This window comes from Mastigoproctus giganteus, chromosome 1 (assembly GCF_048544385.1).
Source record: "Mastigoproctus giganteus isolate SK-2022 chromosome 1, ASM4854438v1, whole genome shotgun sequence".
NCBI lineage: Eukaryota > Metazoa > Arthropoda > Arachnida > Uropygi > Thelyphonidae > Mastigoproctus > Mastigoproctus giganteus.
Window position 1 is genome coordinate 7539112 of NC_143575.1, and position 23973 is coordinate 7563084.

The 23973-nt window shown below is 37.5% G+C and overlaps 1 protein-coding gene across 1 annotated transcript in view; it reads left to right on the plus strand.

Moving 5' to 3' along the window:
• Zn72D (Zinc-finger protein 72D) overlaps positions 1-23973 on the plus strand; it is a 220494-nt gene that overhangs the window by 22854 nt on the left and 173667 nt on the right. The window contains exon 2 of the mRNA XM_090371344.1: positions 20008-20185. Within this exon, the coding sequence (XP_090227470.1) occupies positions 20008-20185 (178 nt within the window). The remainder of the gene's footprint in view (positions 1-20007; positions 20186-23973) is intronic.

The following is a 23973-nucleotide window of genomic DNA, read 5'->3' on the forward strand; positions in this document are numbered from 1 at the left end:
ACATTAGACACGTTGAGCAAACATGTCTAATGTTTGCTCAATATTAACTATATGACAGATTTTTTGTCATATAGTCAACCAGCTATTTACCCACAGCAGTAACTTGCTCGTAATGCCACACTGCTTTAATGTGGAATGGTAACAAGTTAATTATTTTACAGTGTGTTACATTTTGTGCATATTAGCAAGTAATAATTCATGATTTATAAAACAGAAAAGGCAGATCCAAAGGCAATGACTTTTATGCACTGAGAGAATTTATTTCAGTGCATGTGCTGTATTTCCCATTCATTCTAGAATTCTAATCAGAGCTTAGCACCAAACTTAATATCCACACATAATATGCTTTAGTTACAATATATGATTTATGAATATTTATGTGATATGCATAAAAAAATAACTGTTGGAGATCTATTGGATCTGTTTTAATGAAATTTTGGTAGGCTTGAAAAATTTCTGTAAAAGGGCCAAGTAGATTGAGGGCTGTTAAATAAAGAATGATCATAAAATTTCGCCCCTTCCTCACTAATATATGTTTATTAATTGTCTATATTTTGATGGTCCTCATTTGATTAAATGCACTTACTCCAGCATTTCTGCCATTCTTAAAAAATATGTGGAAGCCATTTTTTTTATATGCATTTGAGAAGTGTCCTATGTCCTTACACCCTCTTCTGATGACTGGGAACTTCCTTGCAGCTCCTTTAACTTTGGAAATAAAATAAAAATCACAGGGTGCGAGGTCTACTGTAGGGAGAATGAGGAACACATTTCATATTAATGCTGGCTAAGTACTGGATAACAGTATGAGCAATGTGAGATCTCATATTGTTGTGATGCAGCATCAACCTACCTTCTTGCAGCTGTTGTTGTTTGTGACGAATGTGATCCTGCAAAGTGTGCAGTACAGTTCTGTAGTAAGGTCCCATAATAGTTGTATAATGTGTCACAACATGACGGTAAACCGTTCCTTGAATGTCAAAAAAAAAAAAAAAAAAAAGAGGTTTACCGTAACCTTTCCTGCAGAAGCCAAAACTTTTTGGTGTTGGTGATGATGGAGATTTTGTTGCTTGCTCACTGGGTTGAAAAGAAGACATGTCTTGTTTGTTATTATCACCTTCTGCAGAACTTCACCATCTTCAGTAATTATTCATTTCAGCACCTGACAGACTTCCATGTGAACTTGCTGTTGCTCAGGTGTGAGTAGTCGTGGAATCCAGCATTCACAAACACCTGTCATATGCAAATGGTCATGGAGAAATACCTTGCTCGCTTCCCGATATTCTCAACATCTATGCCAGTTGCCATACTTTTATATGATGATCTTCTTTCACTATTTCAAAAGCAGTTTATGGTTTTTGCGGTGAGAGCAGCGGCTCGAGCTCCAGGATTGCTGATTTTTGTTATTTTAAACCAACTCTACTCTGTTGGTTTTAACGTGTTTTCAGCTTCTGTCTAGCTGACATTCTCTTTAACGGACGCGGACAGCTAATCTGCACTGTTTCATTTAGATTAGCGCTTAATTTGATCTCCCCATAATGGACAGCGGGCGAACTCACGGCCCTTTTTCTAGGAACATTTCTTCCACGTATTGCCTCAATCGTGTGTTTATTTTCTATTTCCGATTCTCTGAATTTTATCAAGGTTTGCGTCGCGGTTCTAAACCCTTTTTCAAGAATTTTAAGGCACGTGTAAAACTTCTGATGAATTCGGTGTGTGCATGGGGGGGGGATTTGTCGGCCCTTTTGTCTCGAGTTTCAGTTTTGTTCAATGTCGTGTGAAGTGCATAGTGTCTTCTCGTAAACATTTAACTTTAAAAGATAAAGTCGAATTCATTAATCCATATGATCGGCAAAAAAATAGTGTTCGCAATCTCGCTGCAAAATTCAAAATTGGGAAGACGCAGGTAAGCGACATCCTAAAGAAAAAAAATGAACCGCTCAAACAATTTTGGCAACACGGAAATGATTCAGGTTCAAAAATCATTCCCAAAAACTGTAGAACTTCAAATTGACAATGTTATGTATGAGTGGTTTTGTTGTGCACGTGCTAAAAAAATTCCCATTAATGGGCCTATTATTAGGGAAAAGGCTTTGGAGGTTGCGAAATCTATGGGAGTAAATGAGTTCAAAGCTTCTGTGGGATGGCTAGACAAGTTCAAAACTCTGCATAAAATTTCTTGGAAAACCGTAAGTGGTGAAGGTGGATCTGTTGATACTGGGGTTGTAACAGAGTGGACCGTCAAATTGGAAGATTTATGTCGTGATTTTGAAGCTAAGGATATTTACAACTGTGACGAAACAGGGTTGTTTTTTAAAGCTCTTCCTGAAAAAAACAATGAGTCTAAAAAAGTGTCAGGGCAGAAAAATTTCTAAGGAATGCTTGACTGTACTATTGTGTACAAATATGCTGGGAGACTTTGAACAACCTCTTGTTATAGAAAAACCACAAAATCCTCATTGTTTCAAGGGCATAAAGTTGAATCTTTTGAATGTTGACTGGAAGTCTAATAAAAAAGCTTGGATGACACGAGATATCATGAGCGAATGGATAAGTCATTTTAACCAAAACATGATTTGTCAAAACAGAAAAATTATTCTTTTCATGGATAATGCTGCATCTCACCTGCACATTGAATTGTCCAACATTCAAATTGTTTTTCTGCCACCAAACACATCTGCAGAGTGTCAGCCCTTGGATCAAGGGATAATAAAAAATTTTAAACTTCACTACAGAAAACGTGTTTTAAGACACCTCATTGCAAACATGAACGATGTAACATGTGCGAGTGACCTTGCAAAGAAACTCAACATTCTAGATGCGATTCAGTGGATTTCCTCTTCAGTAAACACAATTAGAAAACAAACTGTCGTGAACTGTTTTGTAAAGTCTGGCTTCTCAAATGCAAAAATTGAAGTTGTGAACAGCAATGTGGAGCACCAAGAAGAACAAGAACTTCAACATCTATTGATAATGTACGATACTTCCGCTACAAGTGACCCTGGCTACAAAGATATAGACTCAAACCTCACTACAGAAGATGGTGCTCTAGATATCAACGACATTATCATCGATATTTTTCAAGAAGTTCCTCACGAGGATGAAAAAATGGAAGGAGGTCATTCTGTTGAAGAACATTAACGACGAACCATCGATGAAAATAGAAGCGCTCATACAAATCAATCGTTTAAAAATGTTTTTCACCGCTGAAGAAGATACTGAAGGACTTTCAATAGTTTCTTCACTCCAAACAAATGTTGAAAATAAAATTATCAGCCAGAAGAAGGTGCAGAAGAAAATAAGTGAATACTGTATGTATTTTTCTTAAGATAAAGTCATAATATGCATAGCACAATTGTATGTCTATTATTTACAAAAATATTGTGCAAAATCTATATAAAATTTAATTTAATTTTACATTAAATGTTTAACGATTTTTCTTTTCTTTCTTTTTTTTTTTTCTCCCTCAGACTTCTTGTTAGCAGACAATTCTCTCTAACGGACAACTTCTTGTTCCCCATGGCTGTCTGTTAAAGGGAAGTTTCACTGTATATGGAAGATTCACCATAAGCTTCTTAAGATTTCATATGCCTCAGGTGACGTGTTCGTAAGACTGAAAAAAAATTTTGAGAGCAGTATACTGTTTCTCGTGTGTCATGTCTGTTGTTGCATAGGTGAAACTGAACAGGCTAAAACTTGACTGAGCGTGCATGAGTCAGCTGTGCAGTTACTATGTGATGTAGTTTGGTTTTGTCTTAAATAACTCAGCTTAGCTAAAAATTGCAAGCAGAATGATTTTTAATGAATTATGATCATTCTTTATTGAACAGCCCTCAAAAAAAAATTTAAGAAATAATAATTGCTTCATTTCTGTCTAATTTTAATGAAATTGGGATGGCTTTAAAAACATTCTAAAAGAGCAAAATATAAAATATTTTTAATATTCGTCTGCTAGGAGTTAATTTATTACATGCTAACAGATCGACAGACAATACATGCTGATGTTCCTGACTGGTGATTCCATTTTTTCTTTAGACAAGAAGTGGATTACAGGTCCATAATTACTCACTTCAACCTTCAGTGTCCCTTTGAATTTGGAGACATTTGCTCATCTCTAATCCATAGGGAGCTTCTCTGAATCCAGTGATGTTCCTATTTGTATCTAGTGGATCAATCTGATTCACCATCACTAACATAAGTAAAGAAGTTTTTGAAACTTTTCTTCTGCCATATTAGTAATGGCCATGCGATGCAAGGAAGCCTATGGCTTATGCTGCACTGGCCATAAATAAAAAAAACAAAACAAAAATAAATAAAATAAAAAGAAGAAAATTAAAAAAATAATAAGAAAAAAATAATTAATAAGAGAAAAGGAAATTGACAACCTACGCTTTTCACTCCTCCCATAGGTAATTATCCAGCTGACCTTTTAATTTCCCCAAACTGTCAGTCTCTACCACCCATGTAGGTAACTTATTCCAGTAATTTATAACTCACTGGCTAAAATAAAACTTCCTGCAATCCAGTCTAACCCCCCCCCCCCGTAACTTGAAATTATGGCCCCTTGCTCTAGAATCATTTATAACCACAAAAATTTCGTCCTAATTCGTTTTGCTTATGCCTCTCAGAGCCTTAAACACCTCAATTAAGTCTACTCTAAGGTGCCTAGTTTCCAAGCTCTGCAATCCACATATTTGAAGTCTTTATTGACACCCTTTTGCTGATCTCAACAGGCGACTTACCCATCTTTGACCCTTTGAAGAAGAACAATGTCTTTCTTTAGGTGCGGTCTCCATAACTGAACACAGTATTCCAAGTGTTGTCTAACAATAGCCTTATATAATGGGATTATAACGTTCTTATCTCTACTAGCAATTGTTCGATAAATCATCGATAGGACACCGTGGGCCTTCCTTGCAACTAGTCTACAATGCTCGGAGAACTTCATATCTGACCGTATCGTTAATACCCAAGTTCCTTTCCTCCACTACCGGCTTTAATTCAACTCTGCGAAGTGTACAAGTTATTTTGGGGTACTGTTCCCCAGGTGCAATACCTTACACTTTGCTGTATTAAAGTGTAGTTCCATTTTTCTGACCATTCCTGAAGTCTGTCTATGTCATTCTGAAGAAGCTCTGCTTGGCAGGGATCATCAATTACTCTACCAATCTTTACATTATCTGCAAATTTCAACACCATGCCCTCTATCCCTTCATCTACGTCAGGGGTGGCCCAGACCGGGGTTAGAGTCCGTCACCACCAAATACGGAGGATGCGGAAAGGTCAGGGAATGACCACCGCGTATCCCGGAGCAATATGGCCCTAGTTGCTAATGCTCCTAAAAAACAAACAAACAAACATCAGGGGTGGCCAACGAGTGGATCGCGCATTTCGGTCGATCACGATGAATTTTAAATATACAGTCATCCCTCGATTTGTGTACCTTGTGCAATGTAATTTTTGAGATGGTAGATCACTGCACATTTTGAAGGAAAAAAGTAGATCACATCACAAATTAAGTAGGCTACTCCTGATCTACATTTATGAAAATCAAAAACAACAGTGGTCCTAATACTGATCTTTGGGGAATCCCACTTCTTGCGTCAACCCAATCTGAGGAATAACCATTTATCACAACCCTCTGCCTCCTACCCTGAAGCCACCCTGCTATCCATCTAAAATTTTTCCCTGTGATTCCAACCTGTTTCAGCTTGTAAAGTAACCGCTCATGTGGGACTGAGTCAAATGCTTTGCTGAAATCCAAAAAAATAACATTGAAATTATTCCCCGAGTACAGCTCTTGAGTGACCCTGTCAAAATTGCTAACCAGATTAGTTAAACATGATTTTCCTTTTACAAAACCATGCTGAGTATCCTTTGAAATTGCATTTCTGTCTAAGTGATCCTGAATTCCACCCCTGATCATAATTCTCAATGATTTTCCCTGCTACTGAAGTTGGACTAACTGGCTGGTAATTTTGCACTTCATTTTTAGAACTGTCCTTTTGTATTGGAGATACATTGGCACTTTTCCAATCCAGTGGAATTGCTCCTGAGTCCAGTGATGCTCTCATAATTAGCCTCAATGGTTCAATGCACTCAATTGCCACCCCCCTTAAGATTATAGGGTATATGCCATCAACCCCGGGAGCCTTACTGGCCTGTAGGCTCGAAAAAAGTTTTTCTGTTAAATAAATGTGAAATTTCAACATTAAATTTTTTTTCAATTTCACTCCCAATAATTTCTCATTGACGTAAAGGGCCTTCTGTAAATATCAATGCAAAGTAACTAACTGTTGAGTTCATCTGCAACTTCAGCTATTGTTATCTAATAGTATCCCATGTCCATTACATAAGGGTTCGATCTGGTTTGTCCTCTTTGCATTTATATATGTGAAGAATTCCTTATCTGTCACTCCTTTGCTCTCTTTGCCAGTTATTTCTCATAATCTTTTGCCAGCCTAACCTTTTCTGTGGCACTATTATAGATCAGTTTGTAGCCGTTATAGATTTCAGTACTTTTTATTGCTGTAACTTTTCCATGCTGTCTTTTTCTGCTCAAGTAATCTGGCAACTTCATTATTCATCCAACTTGGAATCCTTGTGGAATATTTTTTTAATAGTATATATGCATTCAAGGCTTTTGTGATTAATGTTTTAAAGGTATACCATAATTCAGTTGTATTCGCTCTCTGTGAGATATCTACCCATTTAATAGGTGCCTCCGTGGCCAGGTGGGAAGGAGCAGCAGTGCGTAGCACACGCTTCTTGATTAGACCGGGGTTCGAGCCCGTCACCACCAAATATGGAGGATGCGGAAAGGTCAGGGAATAACCACCGCATATCCTGGAGCAATATGGCCTTAGTTGCTAATGCTTCTAAAAACCAAAAAAAAAAAAAATAATAATAATAAATAATAACCCATTTAATAGAGGCCATGTAGCATCTTATTGCTTTTTTTTTTTTATATATATATGAAAACCCCAAACACGAAAGGTATAGTACTTAGTAACTTGGTAAATTAGTACCTATAGTACTTAGTAACGTGCATGGGTTGAAGGAGAAGTGTGGGGGGAGGGGGATGCCGGAAACTTTGCTCTAGAGACTAAACGTGGGTTTCACCACTTCAAGCCTCCAATAAGCAAAGTGGTGGTATTTGCGGTGGTGCTACCTCTCTGTCTTCATCGTCCATGGTAGAACTCTGTGATCACTTCCTGCTACTGGTTCCTGTACTGTCAGCCCAATTATGTCATAGGTGATGAGGTCTAGAGCAGTGTTTCTCAAACTGTTCCGTGAGATGTGAACAAGTGTCCTGCGAAAAATCATAATTAATAAAATAAAAATAAATTTTGCATATTTGTAGCAGACACCCACTTTTGTATCATAATTTTTAAAAAAAATTGTTTTTTCCGATTATTAATATACTCGCATGGATTAATAATTAGACTGTGGAACACTTTATTTTGGCACACTTTTGTATAGAGAAGTATGTGTAGAGGTAATGTCATCTATGAAAAGGTAGCAATGTAGTGATCTAATATGCCATTTGTATGCGATTTAGCCTGGAGTACACAGGTTGAAGGAGAGGGGGAAGTAAACCGATATAATAACTAAACTCACTTCCTTGTTTAAATTTTTTTTGATAATTATCAGTATTTCGAAATACTATTATTAAAATAAATGACTATGGATTTATGGTTGCAAAAAGGAGCTTTAAAACAAGAAGTAAAGTACTTTTAGTAGTGCAACTGTGGTCGATGAAAATGAACACAATATTGTCACACTTCAAAGTGAGGATCAACAGTCGCAGCCTTTTGTTCCCCAAAAAATCCAAAGTTAAAAAACAAGAACCAACTAATAAAGGACCAAAACGAAAGTATGATTACAGTTATTTGAATTTTGGCTTTACATGTGTTGGAAATAAAGAGGCTCCTGATGCACAGTGTGTCTTATGTAATAAAATATTACAAACAGTTCTTTGGCTCCCACTAAACTCGTTTCGTAAGTGTTCCGTCAATATATTGTGAGATAAAAAGTGTTCCGTGACTAAAAATGTTTGGGAAACGCTGGTCTAGAGTATTCTTTTCCCTAGTACTTATCTGACTTGTTGATACAAATAACACTCATCTAGTTGATTTCAAAATTTTGTCTCCCATGTGGAGTTTCCTTCCCATTGCTCCAATCAGTTAGAGGCAAACGCCGACCGGGCTAGCCGAGTGGGTAAAGTACCTGCCCGGCAACCCAAAGGTCGCGGGTTTGATTCCCGCCTCGGGCTTGGATCAAAGTACTGCAAAAACCTTGGGAGGTGCAATATGGCCACAGAAGCCGATGCGCCAACAACTACCAAATCAAAAAAAAAAATAGAGGCAAATCACCCATAATAAGACATTCACACTTACTTGCCCATTCCATTTGTGTGTAGAGGCTCTCATCATAATCTTCACAATTACCTGGCCTTTAGATTACTCCCACTCTCATTATACCTTCGCTTCCAACTATTTCACACCATACAGATTCTATACTAGCATGCGAAACGTCGGAATCCCGGAAAGTTTTCGTCATGCTGAGGCATGCTTTTAATAAGAAGCATGACCCCACCACCCCTTCTATCGTTCCCTATCCTTCCTAAATACATTATACGTACTGTTCTGAAACTCATTCCCCTATCTCCGGGTGGCACCACGTTTCTATAAACCCTATTATGTCAGCGTTATTTGTCCTAACCAGCAGTTCGAATTCACTCATTTTATTGACAGCACTTCTGATATTATTGTATAAACAATTAACTTATTGTCCTTGTAGTTAACTAACTTGACACACCCCTTAAAGTTATTTAAGCTTGCTTCATCCCTGGCATTTGCTGTTCCCCCTGATTTGCAACATTTCTGCCCTCAGAACATCTAGCTAATATGTTCTGTTGCAGTAACAAACAAGCTCTTGAGGTATATGCAAGCATTAATTTGCCCAATATTATCAGATAAATGTGTATCTATATTACCCTTGTTTCCCCAAGCTAGCAGTTTCTCTGAACCTTTAAGGTATTCTCAATAATACTGGCAAACCACTTGCACCACCTTTGTTTAAATGTATCCCATTTCTGCCAAACAGATTCCTTCTACCTACAAGTGCAAGCCAAGCTGATAGAAATTCCCCCCCGAAAGCTTTGCAGAGTTCAAGTCTTGAGTTAATCCACAAGGCTTTCAGCATATAATCCCTCCTATTGTGCTGGGCAGAATTGCAGACACATAGACATTGTGACCTAATTCGAGGCATTTCTTCAGCATTGTCCTGTATTCATCTAACGAATTGTTGGATCGTGTATGCTTAATGTCATTAGTCCCCACATGAATAATAATATTCTCTTTAACCCCCTTAAATCCACGTGTTACAAATTGAACGAGAGGTCTTTTTTTTTTTTTTTTTAACCAAATTTAGTCGATTTATTAACCAATTGTTATATAAAATTATCTTCTATAAGTAGATTATAGACCTAGTCAGGATCCTTAGTTTACTCTAAATTGAGATAGCGAGATTTGGAAGCTAATCAATACTTAAGAGTCCGTAGAAGTACCGTTCGAGAATTCCCGCCATTTTTACACAATAGCATAAGCTTAGTGTAGTATAGTGCATAATATAATATTGTCAGTTAATCAGTAAATCTATTAATCTTGATAAACTTTATTATCAATTAAAGTGTATTTTTAACTCTATATATATATATATAACGACTTAATCGTAACAAATAATTAATACATAACTATAGTGGTACACGTGATACGGAAGTTGTATAAAGGGAACTCGTAGAAAACACTAGATACCGAAAAAAAAAATAATAAAATAACATAACTGTTTTGGGATATATCTTAAGGATTTAATTTTTGTTTTGAAATTTTATTGAATTAAATCGGAATCATGACTCTGACCAGAGCAGCAAAGCAAAAGGCTCAAGCTAATGGGAGTGCTGTGGTTCAGGGGAGAACTGATGGGGGCAGTTGCCCTCTGAATCAGAGTCTTTTAAAATGCACTGTTTGCTTGATGTTTGCAGAGCAGTCGGGTACGGGACATGATAATGCCAAGGGGGATGTCTTTGTGTGTGCACGATGTAAGGAGTGCAAGGAAATCAGGCGACAACTCAGCGTTGTTATGGGCCTTTATGAGAGCTTGAAGGACAGGGTGGATGCCCTCGAAGGAAATAAATTGAGGGGCCCATCAAGCTCTCAGCTGCCCACATCAACGCCAGAGCTTGCACTTGGTCATCAGGCAACACAGAGGCAGTCCCCTAAGCAAAATGCGCTGGTCCCACAGGAACTAGTAGTTGTTGGTGACTCTATTGTCAGGGAAACGGGGAACATGCTTTGTAAAAAGGATAGGTGGAATAGGACCAGGGTATGTCTACCAGGGGCAAAGGTTGATGACGTTGTAGAGCGGATATCATCTTTTAAGGGCACAAAAGGTGAGATAGTTGTAGACGTTGGCACTAATGATATTAAGAGTAGGAGACCAGCGGAATTACTTAGCAAGTACAGGTCACTGTTGAAAAAAAGCCGTGAATTAGGGTTGAATTTGAAAGTGTCTGCAATTCTGCCCAGACACGATAGGAGGGAGTATATGATGAGAGCCTTGTCGATCAATTCGGACCTGGAGGGATTGTGCAAGGCTCAAGGGGTAGAATTTTTTTCAGCCTGGACTGTACTTGTTAACAGGAGAGATTGCTTCTACAGGGATGGGATACACTTAAATAGAAAGGGTGCAACAATTTTTGCTGATGCTGTCGAGGCAATGTTAGGTGGGTCGGAAAACTGCTAGTTGGGGGGGAATACAAGGACTAATAGATTAACAGTAGCCACTGGCAGAGGTGGAAGTGATTCTTGCACTGCTTCTATTGAAATGAGCAGAAGCCTGAAAAACAAGATGCAGGATATTTCAGAGACTGCTGGGAGTCATTGCGGTACAAGTAAACACATGGGATGTGTTAGGGTAGCTAAGAATAGAAACAGGTGCATGTATACCTGCGTGTACACCAATGCTAGGAGTTTGGTAAATAAATTTGATGAATTTGAGGTATTGCTCAAAACATCAAAGGCAGATATTGTTGGGATATCAGAGACGTGGTGTCACACAGATATAAGTAATGCGGAACTGGAATTTGGGGAATACAATATGTATAGAAAGGATAGACAGGACAGGAGGGTAGGAGGGGTTATGCTATTAGTTAAGAAACACATAAAAACCAAGGAAGTGAAGCCAGTCGACATCGATGGACAGGGCAGTGTCGCGTCAGTTTGGTGTGACATAAGCATAGGGAAATCAAAATTGAGAGTAGGAGTGTGCTATAGGCCTAATGACTCTGATGTGTATAATAAGATATTGTACAGGGAAATAGAGTGGGCCAGTAAATCAGAGAGTCTTATAATGGGGGATTTTAATTTCCCAGATACTGACTGGAATTTGTGGGTTGGTCACTCGCACACTAGCAAGGCTTTTGTGGATTTATTGGATGATTGTTTTCTACATCAGCATGTTAGTGAGGCAACAAGAGGGAGCAATACTCTTGATCTGATTATCAGTAGTGATTCTTCGTGCATTAAGAATCTGCAGATAAATGAACCACTAGGTGGCAGTGATCACAGTGTGTTGAAGTGGGATTTACTCAAGGAGGTAACTACCATCAGAGGTAAAGGGAAGGGCTTTTGTTTTCGTAAAGGCGACTATGATGGTCTGAGACAGTATTTTAATTCTATACAGTGGGACCAACTGATGATGTTACCAGCAGCAAACTCAAAATGGGAAGCATTCAAGGAACTAATCTTGGAGGCTACCAGGCTTTACATACCAACTAAGAAATATTGTTCAAGGTTTAGGCCTAAATGGTTGTCAGATGAACTAATGAGACATGTGGCAGAGAAGAAAAATGCATGGGATACATACAAATTAATGGGTGACATGGAAGCCTATGATAGATATAAGTTGGTCTGTAACCAAGTCACAAAGGAGATTAGGCAGGCAAAGGCAGACTATGAAAAATCCTTGGCAAAGGATGCAAAGAAAAATAGAAAAGAGTTCTTTACATATTTAAACTCAAGAAGGAAAGGGATGAATCAGATTGGTCCACTGGATATTGATGGTTCAACAGTTGAGGATCCTGCTCAGGTGGCTAACAATCTAAACGAGTATTTTGCATCTACATTCACGCATGAAGAGTTATTCAGGAAGGAGAATGATGTAGGTAAAGTAAACATTGGCAGTGAGCTAGATGATTTTCTAATAACTGAGAGGAAAGTGGAGGAGAGATTGTTGAGGATAAACATAAAAAAGGCACCTGGGGTGGCTGGGATCTATCCAGTTATATTAAAGGAGGCAGCAAAGGAAGTAAGCAAACCCCTAGCCATAATTATGAGAGCTTCTTTGGACTCAGGGGAGGTACCCATAGACTGGAGATGTGCAAATGTAACCCCAATTCACAAAGGAGGATCAAAGGCTGACACAAGTAATTATAGACCTGTTAGTTTAACTTCTGTTCCAGGTAAATTAATGGAGGCACTGGTTAAAGAAGCACTGCAGGATCACCTAGACAAGAATTCAGTTATAGCTCAGACGCAGCATGGTTTTGTTAAGGGCAGGTCTTGCCTGACCAATTTGATTGGATACTATGATGTAGTCACAGAAGAACTGGATGCAGGGAATAACTTTGATATTATATATTTGGATCTTAGAAAGGCTTTTGATACTGTTGCACATGGAAGACTGCTGCACAAATTGGAGCAGTGTGGCATTGGAGGCAAATTGCTGCTATGGATAAGGGGATGGTTGAGTGGCAGAAGACAGAGAGTGGTAATCAATGGACACTGCTCAACGTGGACTAATGTTATTAGTGGAGTTCCTCAGGGTTCAGTGTTGGGTCCGTTGTTTTCGGTGTTTATGAATGATATTGATGATGGGATATCAAGTTTAATGTCCAAGTTTGCAGATGATACAAAGGTTGGCAGGGTTGTTAAGGACACTACTGACGCTATGCTGCTGCAACAGGATCTGGAAAGGTTGAACAGATGGACTGAGAGGTGGCAAATGAAGTTTAACATTGATAAATGTAAAGTACTACATATGGGAAACAGTAACCCCAGAGCAACGTATCAACTCTGCCGTACTACACTGACAGTGGTGGAGAATGAAAAGGACCTGGGGGTAATTGTGCAGGCAGATATGAAGTTCTCTGAGCAGTGCAGACGAGCTGCAAGAGTAGCTCATGGTGTCTTGTCAATGATATACAGGAATTTTTCTAGCAGGGATAAGGAGGTGATTATTCCCTTGTATAAGGCAATGGTTAGGCCACATCTTGAGTACTGTATACAGGTCTGGAGGCCTCATTTCAAGAAGGATGTAGAGCTGCTGGAATGGGTACAGAGAAGGGCAACAAGATTAGTGAATGGAACAAAGGGTTGCTCTTACGAAGAAAGGCTTAAGTTTTGCAAAAAACAGAGTCTGGAGACTATTCACCGGCGAGGTGATCTGATAGAGGTGTATAAGGCTTTGAATGGTTTGAGCATGCTCAATGCCAATGGGATTCTTCATCTTGCTCAGAATAATCACCTGAGAGGGCATAAATTCAAATTGAGGAAGGACGGATGTCGGATAGATGTGCGGAAATTTGCCTTTGGCCAGCGGGTGGTTGGTTGGTGGAACCGACTTCCATCACTTGTTGTTGAAGTTGATAGCCTAAACAAATTTAAAGCTCAACTGGACAGGTATTTCGAACGAACGGAGGGGTGAAATGGGAGTGGTGTGTTTTTGTTTTTTTTTTTTTTTTTTTGGCTGATGCTGAATAAGCTTGCTTTCTTGCATCATATGCCTCTACTAATGCAAATGCTAAAATCTGATAGTCTGTTGATGACATCATTACTAGTTGCTCCCGGCAGACATACCTTGGTTCTAGTCCACTTGTCCTTATTACAAAAAATTTTATCCTGACAATGGAGTCTCCTAATAAAACTAAGTCCTTCTGAACCAGAGTACAGTAAACCCCCGCTATTCACGGTATCTGTATTCGCGGTTTCGCGTATTCGCGATCGCCGATTTAATATAAAATGAAACCTAAAAAAATGTGAATTTTAAAGTGCCATAAATATTTTCCGCCATAAAAAACATGGGCGTGGCTAAAATTATCTTTCCCGGTCAAAACAGCGCTCAGTGGGTGGGGGGAGAGGGGTGACAAAATCGCGAGCGTGGATGTTTCTCGCTAATCCTTGTTCAGTATGTGTTATGCATTTGTCATGGAAGATTTCGTCGTTTGCTTTTAATTTAGGCGCCTCCGTAGCCAGGTGGGAAGGAGCAGCAGTGCATAGCACACGCTTTTGATTAGACCGGGGTTCGAGCCCGTCACCACCAAATACGGAGAATGCGGAAAGGTCAGGGAATGACCACCGCATATCCCGGAACAATATGGCCTTAGTTGCTAATGCTCCTAAAAACCAAATAACAACAAAGCTTTTAATTTATATGTTTATAAATTGAATAAATTTATCAATTTATAAATTGATATGCTTACAAAAATGATGAATCTACCGTTTTGCAGTGTAAAACAGACTTTTTCGAGTGTGTTAACGGAAGAAAGTGACTTTATTGTGGACAAGTTCTTTCTAACCCCTACAAAAATATGGCTACGAGTAAAAAGAGAAATGTGAAAAGATCAAAGAAGGTGATGACATTAGCGAATAAAATTGAGTTATTAGACAAAATTTCTAATGGTGAAAGTTTCTCCTCAGTGGCAAAACGTTATAAAATCAATGAGTCAACAGTACGATCAATCAAGAAATCGGAAGAAAAAATCTGCCGTAGTGTCCGTGAAAACGCGCTAATTGCTTCAAAAATTTGCTCTGTAACCCGTGATGTTAAATTAGAAAAAATGGAAAAAGCTTTAAATCTGTGGATAGAAGACTGAACTCAAAATAAAATTCCCTTAAGTTCACTCATCATTCGTGAAAAGGCAAAACTCCTTTATCAACACTTTAGCGAAACTGGTGATAGCACCGGCGGGATAAGTTTTTTTGCTAGCAAAGGCGCTGGTTTGAAAGATTTGTTTGAAATTTCTAATAAATATTACATTTAATATTAAATTGTTTCTTATTTTCATTTTGATGCCATATGCTTGCATTTCACTATGTACTGTCCATGTACAAGTCATATTATGAAGGTACATATAATACATACATAGGCAAAATTTTAGACTAGTTTTTCTTATATATTTCATACTTTGGAACGGAACCCGTTTATTACTATGGGAGCCATAACTCAGTATTCGCGTTTTCGGTATTCGCGACATTTCTCAGGAACGTAACCCCCACGAATAGCAGGGGTTTACTGTAGTTTGCACTTGGTTATTCTTTTCTGGGGCCCGAATCGGGAGTGCATCACTTGGTAAGTTACTCGAGTCTTGAGTCTGTGACTAGCTCCCAGTTACATTATTCTCGAGGGCAAGAACTCATTGTTTTCAGTGACTAAAGTTGTTCTAGCAATGCACCAAATTTTAACTTAATGATTGGTACACGCTGTAGAATGGTGACAAAAAAAGAATCTCCACGCGAGCTGGGCTTATCCACTAGGTTGACCTTGTAATACATGCCACATGTTCTTCCAAGGATAAAATTTTCTAATTATTAATAAAAAACATCAAAATAATCTTATTTTGCCTAACCCCCTTCATGATTTAATTATTTTATCTTACCTAATCCCCTTCATGATTTAATTGCAAACTAGCCTATACAGTAATTCCTCGATTAATGCGCTAAAATTCTTCGTTACCAAAAATCAGTTAGTGCGGTTCAAAAATTCAATTAATGCAGTAACTATAATGGAAGTCCATATTTTTCGAGCGTTTATTTAGTCACCGCTTTAATTTCATGTAACCGAAATCTGAAAAAGTACAAAGAAAAAGTAAGTTACGAATGTTAGCTACGAATGTCTGTTCCACCTACCAGCCACCAGCGGGTGGTTGGTAGGTGGAACAGACTTCCATCCCTTGTGGAAGTTGATAGCCTAAATAAGTTTAAGGCTCAGTTGGACAGGTATTTCGAATGAACAGAGGGGTGAAGTGGTTATTTTTTATTTATTTATTTTACTTTATTTTTTTTTTTTTTTTTTGGCTGATGCTGCATAAGCTTGCTTTCTTGCATCAAATGCCTCTACTAATGCTAATGTATGCAGACAACTCAAAATAGAAGCCATACAATGATTGAAATGGAGTGACTTGTCTATTTGGATTGAAGATTGTAACCAAAAACGAGTACTGCTAAGTACCGATGTTATTAAATCAAAAGTATTAAAGTCTCTTCTCATCTTTGAAAGAAAATGTCACAGATGAAAAAGGGGACAATGAAGAATTCATTGCTAGTTCTGGATGGTTTGAAAGGGTTAAAAAAGATCCATCTTGCATACTGTTCGAATCGCAGGTGATACTGCATGCGCAGATAAAGAGGCAGCTCAAAAATATCCAGACACTTTGAAGGAAAGTATGGTAGAAGGAGGTTATAGTGATCAACAAATATTTAACATCAATGGAACTGGATTGTTCTGGAAGTGAATACCTTCTAAAACTTTCTTGGCTAAAACAGAAAAATCATAAGGGGCTAATGCTGAGGGAGAAGCCCATGCTGATTTATTGCACACAGAAGCCTAGGGCTCTTAAAGGCTTAAATCAAGGATCACTCCCTGTAATTTGGTGATTTAACAAGAAAGCATGGATAACTAAAGCTCTGTTTGAAGAATGATTTGCAGGCTATTTTTGCCCAACAGTTAGAAGATTATTGCAGATAAAATAATCTTGATTTTAAAGCTTTGTTAATTTTGGATGATGCTCTTGGTCATCCCATTGCTCTTGATTCCTTGTGTGATATCAAAGTGATATTTTTACCACCTAATGCAACTTCCTTACTGCAGCTGATGGATAAAGGGCCTATTGCAACTTTTAAAGCTTACTACTGAGGACGACTTTTAAACAGGCAATTCAAGCAACATCTGGACACAAAGCAATTTCATTGATAGAATTCTGGAAAAAGTATAGCATCAGAGATACCATTGAAAACGTTCATCAGTTATGGCTTGAACTTATATCAAGCAATATGAGAGACTTGTGGAAGCATTTTCTTTGTCACTGCACAACTGAATTTAAAGGCTTTCCAAAAGAAATGGAAGGAGTTGTTGAAGAAATAACTCACATCAGAAAGGACATTGATTTTAATGAGTTAGACAACCAAAATGTTCAAGAATTAATTGAATCCCATTCAGAAGAACTGAGCAATAGTGATCTTCTAAATTTAGATACCCAATGAGTGTACAAAGCTGCTGATGATTTGTCAAGGTGATGCAACTCCTACCCACAAGAAAGAGGTCACTTGAAAGGAGTTTGAGATTTTTCGCACTACCGAAGTTTAAGCAGCAATCCTCAGATGCTGACCCTGATGTAGAACACAGCAGTCATATTTGTCAAAAAGTGGAAGAAGCTTTAATTCCTTATCGACAGATGTACGATAAGAGGAAGGAGGAGGAGGAGAATCAAACTACACTTACTAAATTTTTTTTTAAAAAGTAGAATATTTTCCTTTATTTAACTTTTAATTTTGTTTCATTTTTATTGTGCTTTGTAATTATAATTTGTTGAAAAAAATTAAAAAATACAGCCCTGTATATTTTTGAGAATAAATAAATAAAGTCACGGAACCAGTTACATTATTTTCCATGGGTTATTAAGTTCGATTAATGCGCTTTCAATTAGTGCGGCACTTTTGCTAGACATATTAAGTACACTAATCGAGAGATTACTGTACTTTAGGTTTCTCTATACCCGGCAATTTATATGCATACCATGCATATTTTTTTTCTGCCACTACTGTCATCAGTTCATCTGATATTCATTGAGATCTAAGCCTTGAATAGTCTTTTAGAATAAAAAGTAGTTTTTATGATTACTTCCCTTAATTCTTCATATCTAGAATTTGCAACTGTTAACATCAGTTGGTTCCACTAGAAATTAAAAACTGTAATAGAAATTAAAAACTGTCCGAGATTCACTTTGCATTTGTAGTCAGCTTTATAGAATATGCAAAATCTCTCCCCTTTACTTTTATCAGTTACATCATTAAGTAGATTTGGCATCAATATACTATAATTGGCCTCCGTAGCCAAGTGGACAGGAGCGGGAGTGCAGTAGCACACGCTTTTTGAGTAGACCGGGGTTCAAGCCCCTGACTGCTGAATACGGTCGCTCTGCCAACCTGCACTGGACCAGAGTGGCAGATTATGGTCCATTTCCCTCAGCATGAATTGTTGAGGAGGCTTCCATCCTGCAGTGGGTTGATAATGGCTGCACTTCTACTTTTTTTTTTATACTATAATTACTGCCACCTAGTGTTACTTTTATCTGGAGAAAAAGGAACTTTGTTGCTTAGTCTTGAACTGGGAAATTTGAAAGTTGTATTTCAATATCAAAAAGGCTATTAGGGAAGGGATGTAATTTCTTTTCAGTTTTTTTTTTTTTTTTTTTTTTTTTAATGATTGAAGGAAGTTTAGGCAGTTTAAATTAAGAGATTTAAAAATGGAACTAGCTTTGTGTACTGCTAGTGATATGCTTTTGGATAAAGCAAGAGTTTAAAAATTAGTTATTTCTGCATTAAAAAGTATTTATAATCTTACATCATTCTAATTACTATTCAAAAAAGAGATTGTTAGGTTCTGTGGTAATGTTACATAATTCTCACAAAAGGTGACATATGTGAAAGTATAAGGGAGGATGTACGAAGTAGAGTAGTTGGAGTTCAGGCATGCCAGTGAATTTCAGAAGCCAAGAGATAAGCCAGTTTTCCACCATTAACTGTACCTGTTTAAGATTTTTTTTCTTTGATTATCCAAAAAATTACTGCTTAAATTTTGTTGTACTGAACAGTGACTGACCTATTCAAAAGTGCATTATGTAAATACAGTGAAGAGAAGTAACATTTGTTATTTTAGGAAGAATTTTGATAAGCCTTATCAGAAAGAAATGTTATATTTGTTGAATATTATTTTCACATTAGCTTTAGATAATTTGCAAAGGTGGCCACCATTAAGAAATATTGATACAGGTTTCTTTTTTTTGGAGAATATTAAAGATACAAAAATTAGCAAACTGATGCTTAAATATAAAAACGCATACCTTTTTTAATGTTCTGAATTACTTTGTTCCAGAATGGGTTTTTTTTTTTTTTTTTAAGTTGTGTTGTGAATTAATCACTTCATTGAACAGGCAGAAAAATTTAAGCTTTGGAAACCACGAGTTGCAGACCTCATGTCACTAGAGAAATCTAATTTGGCAAACATTGGTAACCATTGGCTGCATTGAACCTCTGAATTGCCAGGCTGTTCATATGTGGGGAAATAGGCGCCTCCGTAGCCAGGTGGGAAGGAGCAGCAGTGCGTAGCACACGCTTCTTGATTAGACCGGGGTTCGAGCCCGTCACCACCACATATGGAGGATGCGGAAAGGTCAGGGAATGACCACCACATATTCCTGGAGCAATATGGCCTTAGTTGCTAATGCTCCTAAAAACCAAATAACATGTGGGGGAATTGCCTCATCTGTTTTATCATTTAATGTTTCATTACAGTAAGTCAGATGAGTTGATTTGATATCTAATGTTTATCATGCTAAATGTTAAATAATTTTGGTAAGTTCAGGTTTAGTTGGTAAACATGGGCATAGATCTTGGATCACCTGGATAGCTGTGTGATACAGTAACTTCCCTTGGAAGCTAAAGGGTTAATGGATTTAAATTTTTAATTTTTTTGTAGTTTAGTAACTCAAAAGTTTCAGAGCTATTATCACATAAGTAATATAATATACTGTAAACCTGCACATTTTGCTTATTGCAACCTGAGCAAAGTTGCAATAACTTAAATATTGTTTTTAGCTGTTTATTAATAACACTCAGATTTAAGTTGTATATTAAAATATAATTTTTGTTACTAATTTTTCTATTACAGTACTGCACCAACAGCAGCTAGCTATCCCACAGGACAGGCTACTGCAAGTTATGCTGTTCAACATACTGCTCAGCCCTATGCTGCAGCTGCAGCACCAAGGGCAAGTCAAGCTACTTATGAAACCTATCAACCTGCAGCCCATACAAGCACAACGTATCCATATGCATCAAGGCAGCAGGTAAGTTTCTTTTTATTCTTTTATCATTATTTTTAGAAGTTTGTGTAGACATCCATAGTCCATTTATCTTTTTTTTTTTTTTCCTTTTTTTTTTTTTTTTCCTTTTTTTTTTTTTTTCCTTTTTTTTTTTTTTTTTATGTAAACCCCAAACACAAGAGGTTTTAGAACCTTAGTGCTTAGTACCGTGCTTGGGTTGGAGGTTGAGAAGACGAAAGAAGATTTTTGTTGATATTGGACTTGAACTTCTGTAGACTGTAATTGTCAGGAAATACGTATGAAGGAAGGTTGTTCCAGAAAACGGCAGTTGAATGAATAAACAAGGAGGATGAAAAGTTGGTTCTGTGAGTTTGAAGTTGGACAGTAAATGGATGTTGGCGGCACGTGTTTGGACTATTTTGAAAGAGAGAGCGGGAATTATAGATGCCAATTCAAAAGAACAGTGCCCTGGAAGTATCTGTAGAAGAGGCAAACAGCAGGAACAGTACGTTTATGAGATAGCAAGTGGAGAGACTGTTAGAGATGAATCATTAATTAACCTATCTGCCCCCTTCTCAATGGAATCAAGAAGCCTGAGAGAGGTTTTGGGGGCACCACCCCATACGTGGGAACAATATTCCATGGCAGGGCGGATTTGCGATTTATACAGAGTGAGCAGCTGTTTGGAAGAAAAGTAACGCCGAGAGCGAAAAAGAAAACCAAGTTTTTTTTATATACAGAGGAAGCAATATTTGTAATGTGCTTGTGCCAAGAGAGATTAGAAGTCAGGGTAATCCCCAAAAGAGATGCAGTCTGTCCTCGTATAGCACGATAGTTGTGTTCCTAGAAACCCTCGTGCAATATAAACAACAGGCCCTATGGGAAAAGTGGGGTTAGGTGCCGACCACCCAAGATTGAACACACATTTGGAACCAAAACATTACCAAACACAATAAATAATCGGGTAATTTTAATCGTTAAAAAATACTTACGTATTTTATAACGATTAAAATACATAATAAATATAATATAATATATTTTTTTATTATTTATTATATTATAATAAAATATTTTTAGTATTTTTTAATACTAAAAAAGTATTTTTTACGGATAAAATACGTATTTTATTCGTAAAAAATTGATTATATTAAATAAAATAGTCATAATAAAATACTTAAGTATTTTATAATATGTAAGTATAAATTATAATATGTAAGTCGTAATAAAATGCCTACGTATTTTATTACGTCTATTACGTAATAAAATATTGCTAATGCTTTTGCTTCTATCGTAAGCAAACTTGTTTATTGTTTGATTTTCTATCCAAACAGATAGAAAATCGAAAAACAGATAGAAAAGACAGCCGTTCCATCTCTTCCAATCCTTGTCTTAATCTAATGGATTTTAATTACACTTTGAGTTGTTCCCGCTATGAAAGTCGTTTTTATTTTCTCTGCATTCTTTGTAATTCTCGGCGTTGCCTCATTTAGGTCTGTAGCACGTGCAATATCACATGGTCTTTCATTTCGCTCAAAGCGTTTCACAATTTCATATTTTTTCTCTATCGACAGAGGCGGTCTGGCCATAAGCCTTATCTGGGAAATCCCGGTGGGCCGGAGGCCGGTGTGATTTTGGTCATAAACCGTAGTATGAGGCCACTATAAATTTTCCCGTGTAAGAATTTTTGACTCAGTCCGCCTCTGTTTATCGATATTGCTTCTTTTTTTTTTCTCTGAATCTCCAGTGTCTTCGCCAGGACGCTTCCTTTTCACACCTTTTAAGTATTTTACTCATTTTTTAAACACAATTACAAAACGAGGAGGCACGCTTGATACACATAAACAAAATTGCGCGCGTGTAGCAACTGAATAAACAACACCGTAAAGGCCGAGATACACTATTAACACCTCACATTTTACTAAAGCACATTTCTGGGGGTTACTACCATAAAACAATTTCCAGTTGCGTTTCTGCTAGTGGAATCTGTTATAAACTGGTAGTAAACTCGATCTAATTGCAATTGCAAATTATCGATAGCTGGAATTGTGTGGGTTTTTACGTTATTTGTGTGTTATGTGAAATGTTTCCCCTGCACTGATATAAAACACAAATACATTTTCAGAATCTTCTTCATTCCTATCGTGTTGCGTTCAGTTGGGGTGATTCCGCATTCGACTGCCATTTCTTGTAAACACAAAGGCGAATCGTGCATAAGCGAATTCAGTTCGTATTATATAAGATAATGTTCCCCTATTTATAAATAGTGTATGATCGAATTCGTGTAACGTAAACACGTGTTATATGAGGACCGACTGTATATCATTTTACTTAGAAATCAGAGTATCACTAAAGAAAAGCATAGGAGCAGAAGAATCCTTTTTGGAGGATATAAGACAAAACTGAGTTTTAGAAGGGTTGAAAACAACCAAATTGTCCTTGCCCCACTGGAGAATTACCTGCAGATTAGCATTTAAGGAATTGGTAGCAGATTTACGAGAAGTTGAAGTTGATTGAGCAGGACAAGGTTTCTCAAAATGGAAAGTGGAATGCAATGTGCTATCATAGGGAAAACTATGGATAGGATTTCCAGTCAAATTGAAGAAGGTCATTAATATACAAGAGGAAAAAAGTGGGGGAAAGAACTGAACCTTGGGATTCACCAGAATTAGTGGAGAAGTTAAAAGAGAGAGAGAGAGCAATCTGCCACCACCCTCAGTGAGTGATCAGAGAGAAAACTGGATAACCAATTACTAAAAACAGTTGGCAAACCATAAGATGGAAGCTTGTTTAGAAGACCTTTATGCCAAACATGATCAAAAGCCTTTGAGATGTCAAGAGCAACTACTTGTGTTTCACCGAACCTTTCCATTGAATTAGTCCATAAATGGGTAACATAAGCCAGAACATCACCAGTGGATCGACACCGACGGAATCCATACTGGCGATCGTTGATCAGATGGAAAGTTTCTAGGTGGTTTAAGAGTTTGGCGGTTAATTGATTTCTCTATTACTTTAGAAAGAGTAGAAGTAATTGCAAAGGGACGATAATTGGATGGGAGGGATTTGTCACCCTTTTTAGGAACTATCTGGATATGAGCAAATTTCCAAGCAGAAGGAAAAACACCTTTGTAATAAGAAAGTGAAAAATGCGGCAAAGAATAAGAGTAAGTTCAGGAGAACAGGTTTTGTGAACAAGTGGAGAAATACCATTAGGACCTGGAGCTTTCTTAACATCAAGATTCATCAAAATCCTTCTGATATCCTTTTGACGGAAGACCACAGGAGGCATTGAATGGAGTGTGTTGGGAATGGTGGGATGTGTTTTACCAAGATCATTAATATATGAGTTGGAAGAAAAATGGGATGCTAGCAGCTCAGCTTTATCCATGGCTGAAGTGACAAGTGAACCATCTGGTTTGGACAGAGGTGGGAACAGAGATGGGCAAAAGTTGCGGCCAATAGCTTTGGCAAGAGACCAGAATGCTTGGCTACCATTAGGGCAAGAAGCAAGTTTTCTACTCTTAGCCTGTTCAAACTCTATTTTGGACTGATTAATAACTGCTTTACAATTGTTACGAGCTTTGGTGTAGGCAGAAAATGAAACTGAAGAATTAGAAACAAGCCAATTACGATATGCAACACCCTTAGCACATTTATTGGAAAACCAAGGTTTAGATAAAGGACGAGATTTTAAGGTGGGGTGTGGGATAAAAGGATTCCATTCCAGCAATAATAATTTCAATGACATGATCTGAGCAATCGTTGACATCAGAAGTTTTGAAACAGTAATCCGACCAAGGAAAAGAAATCTC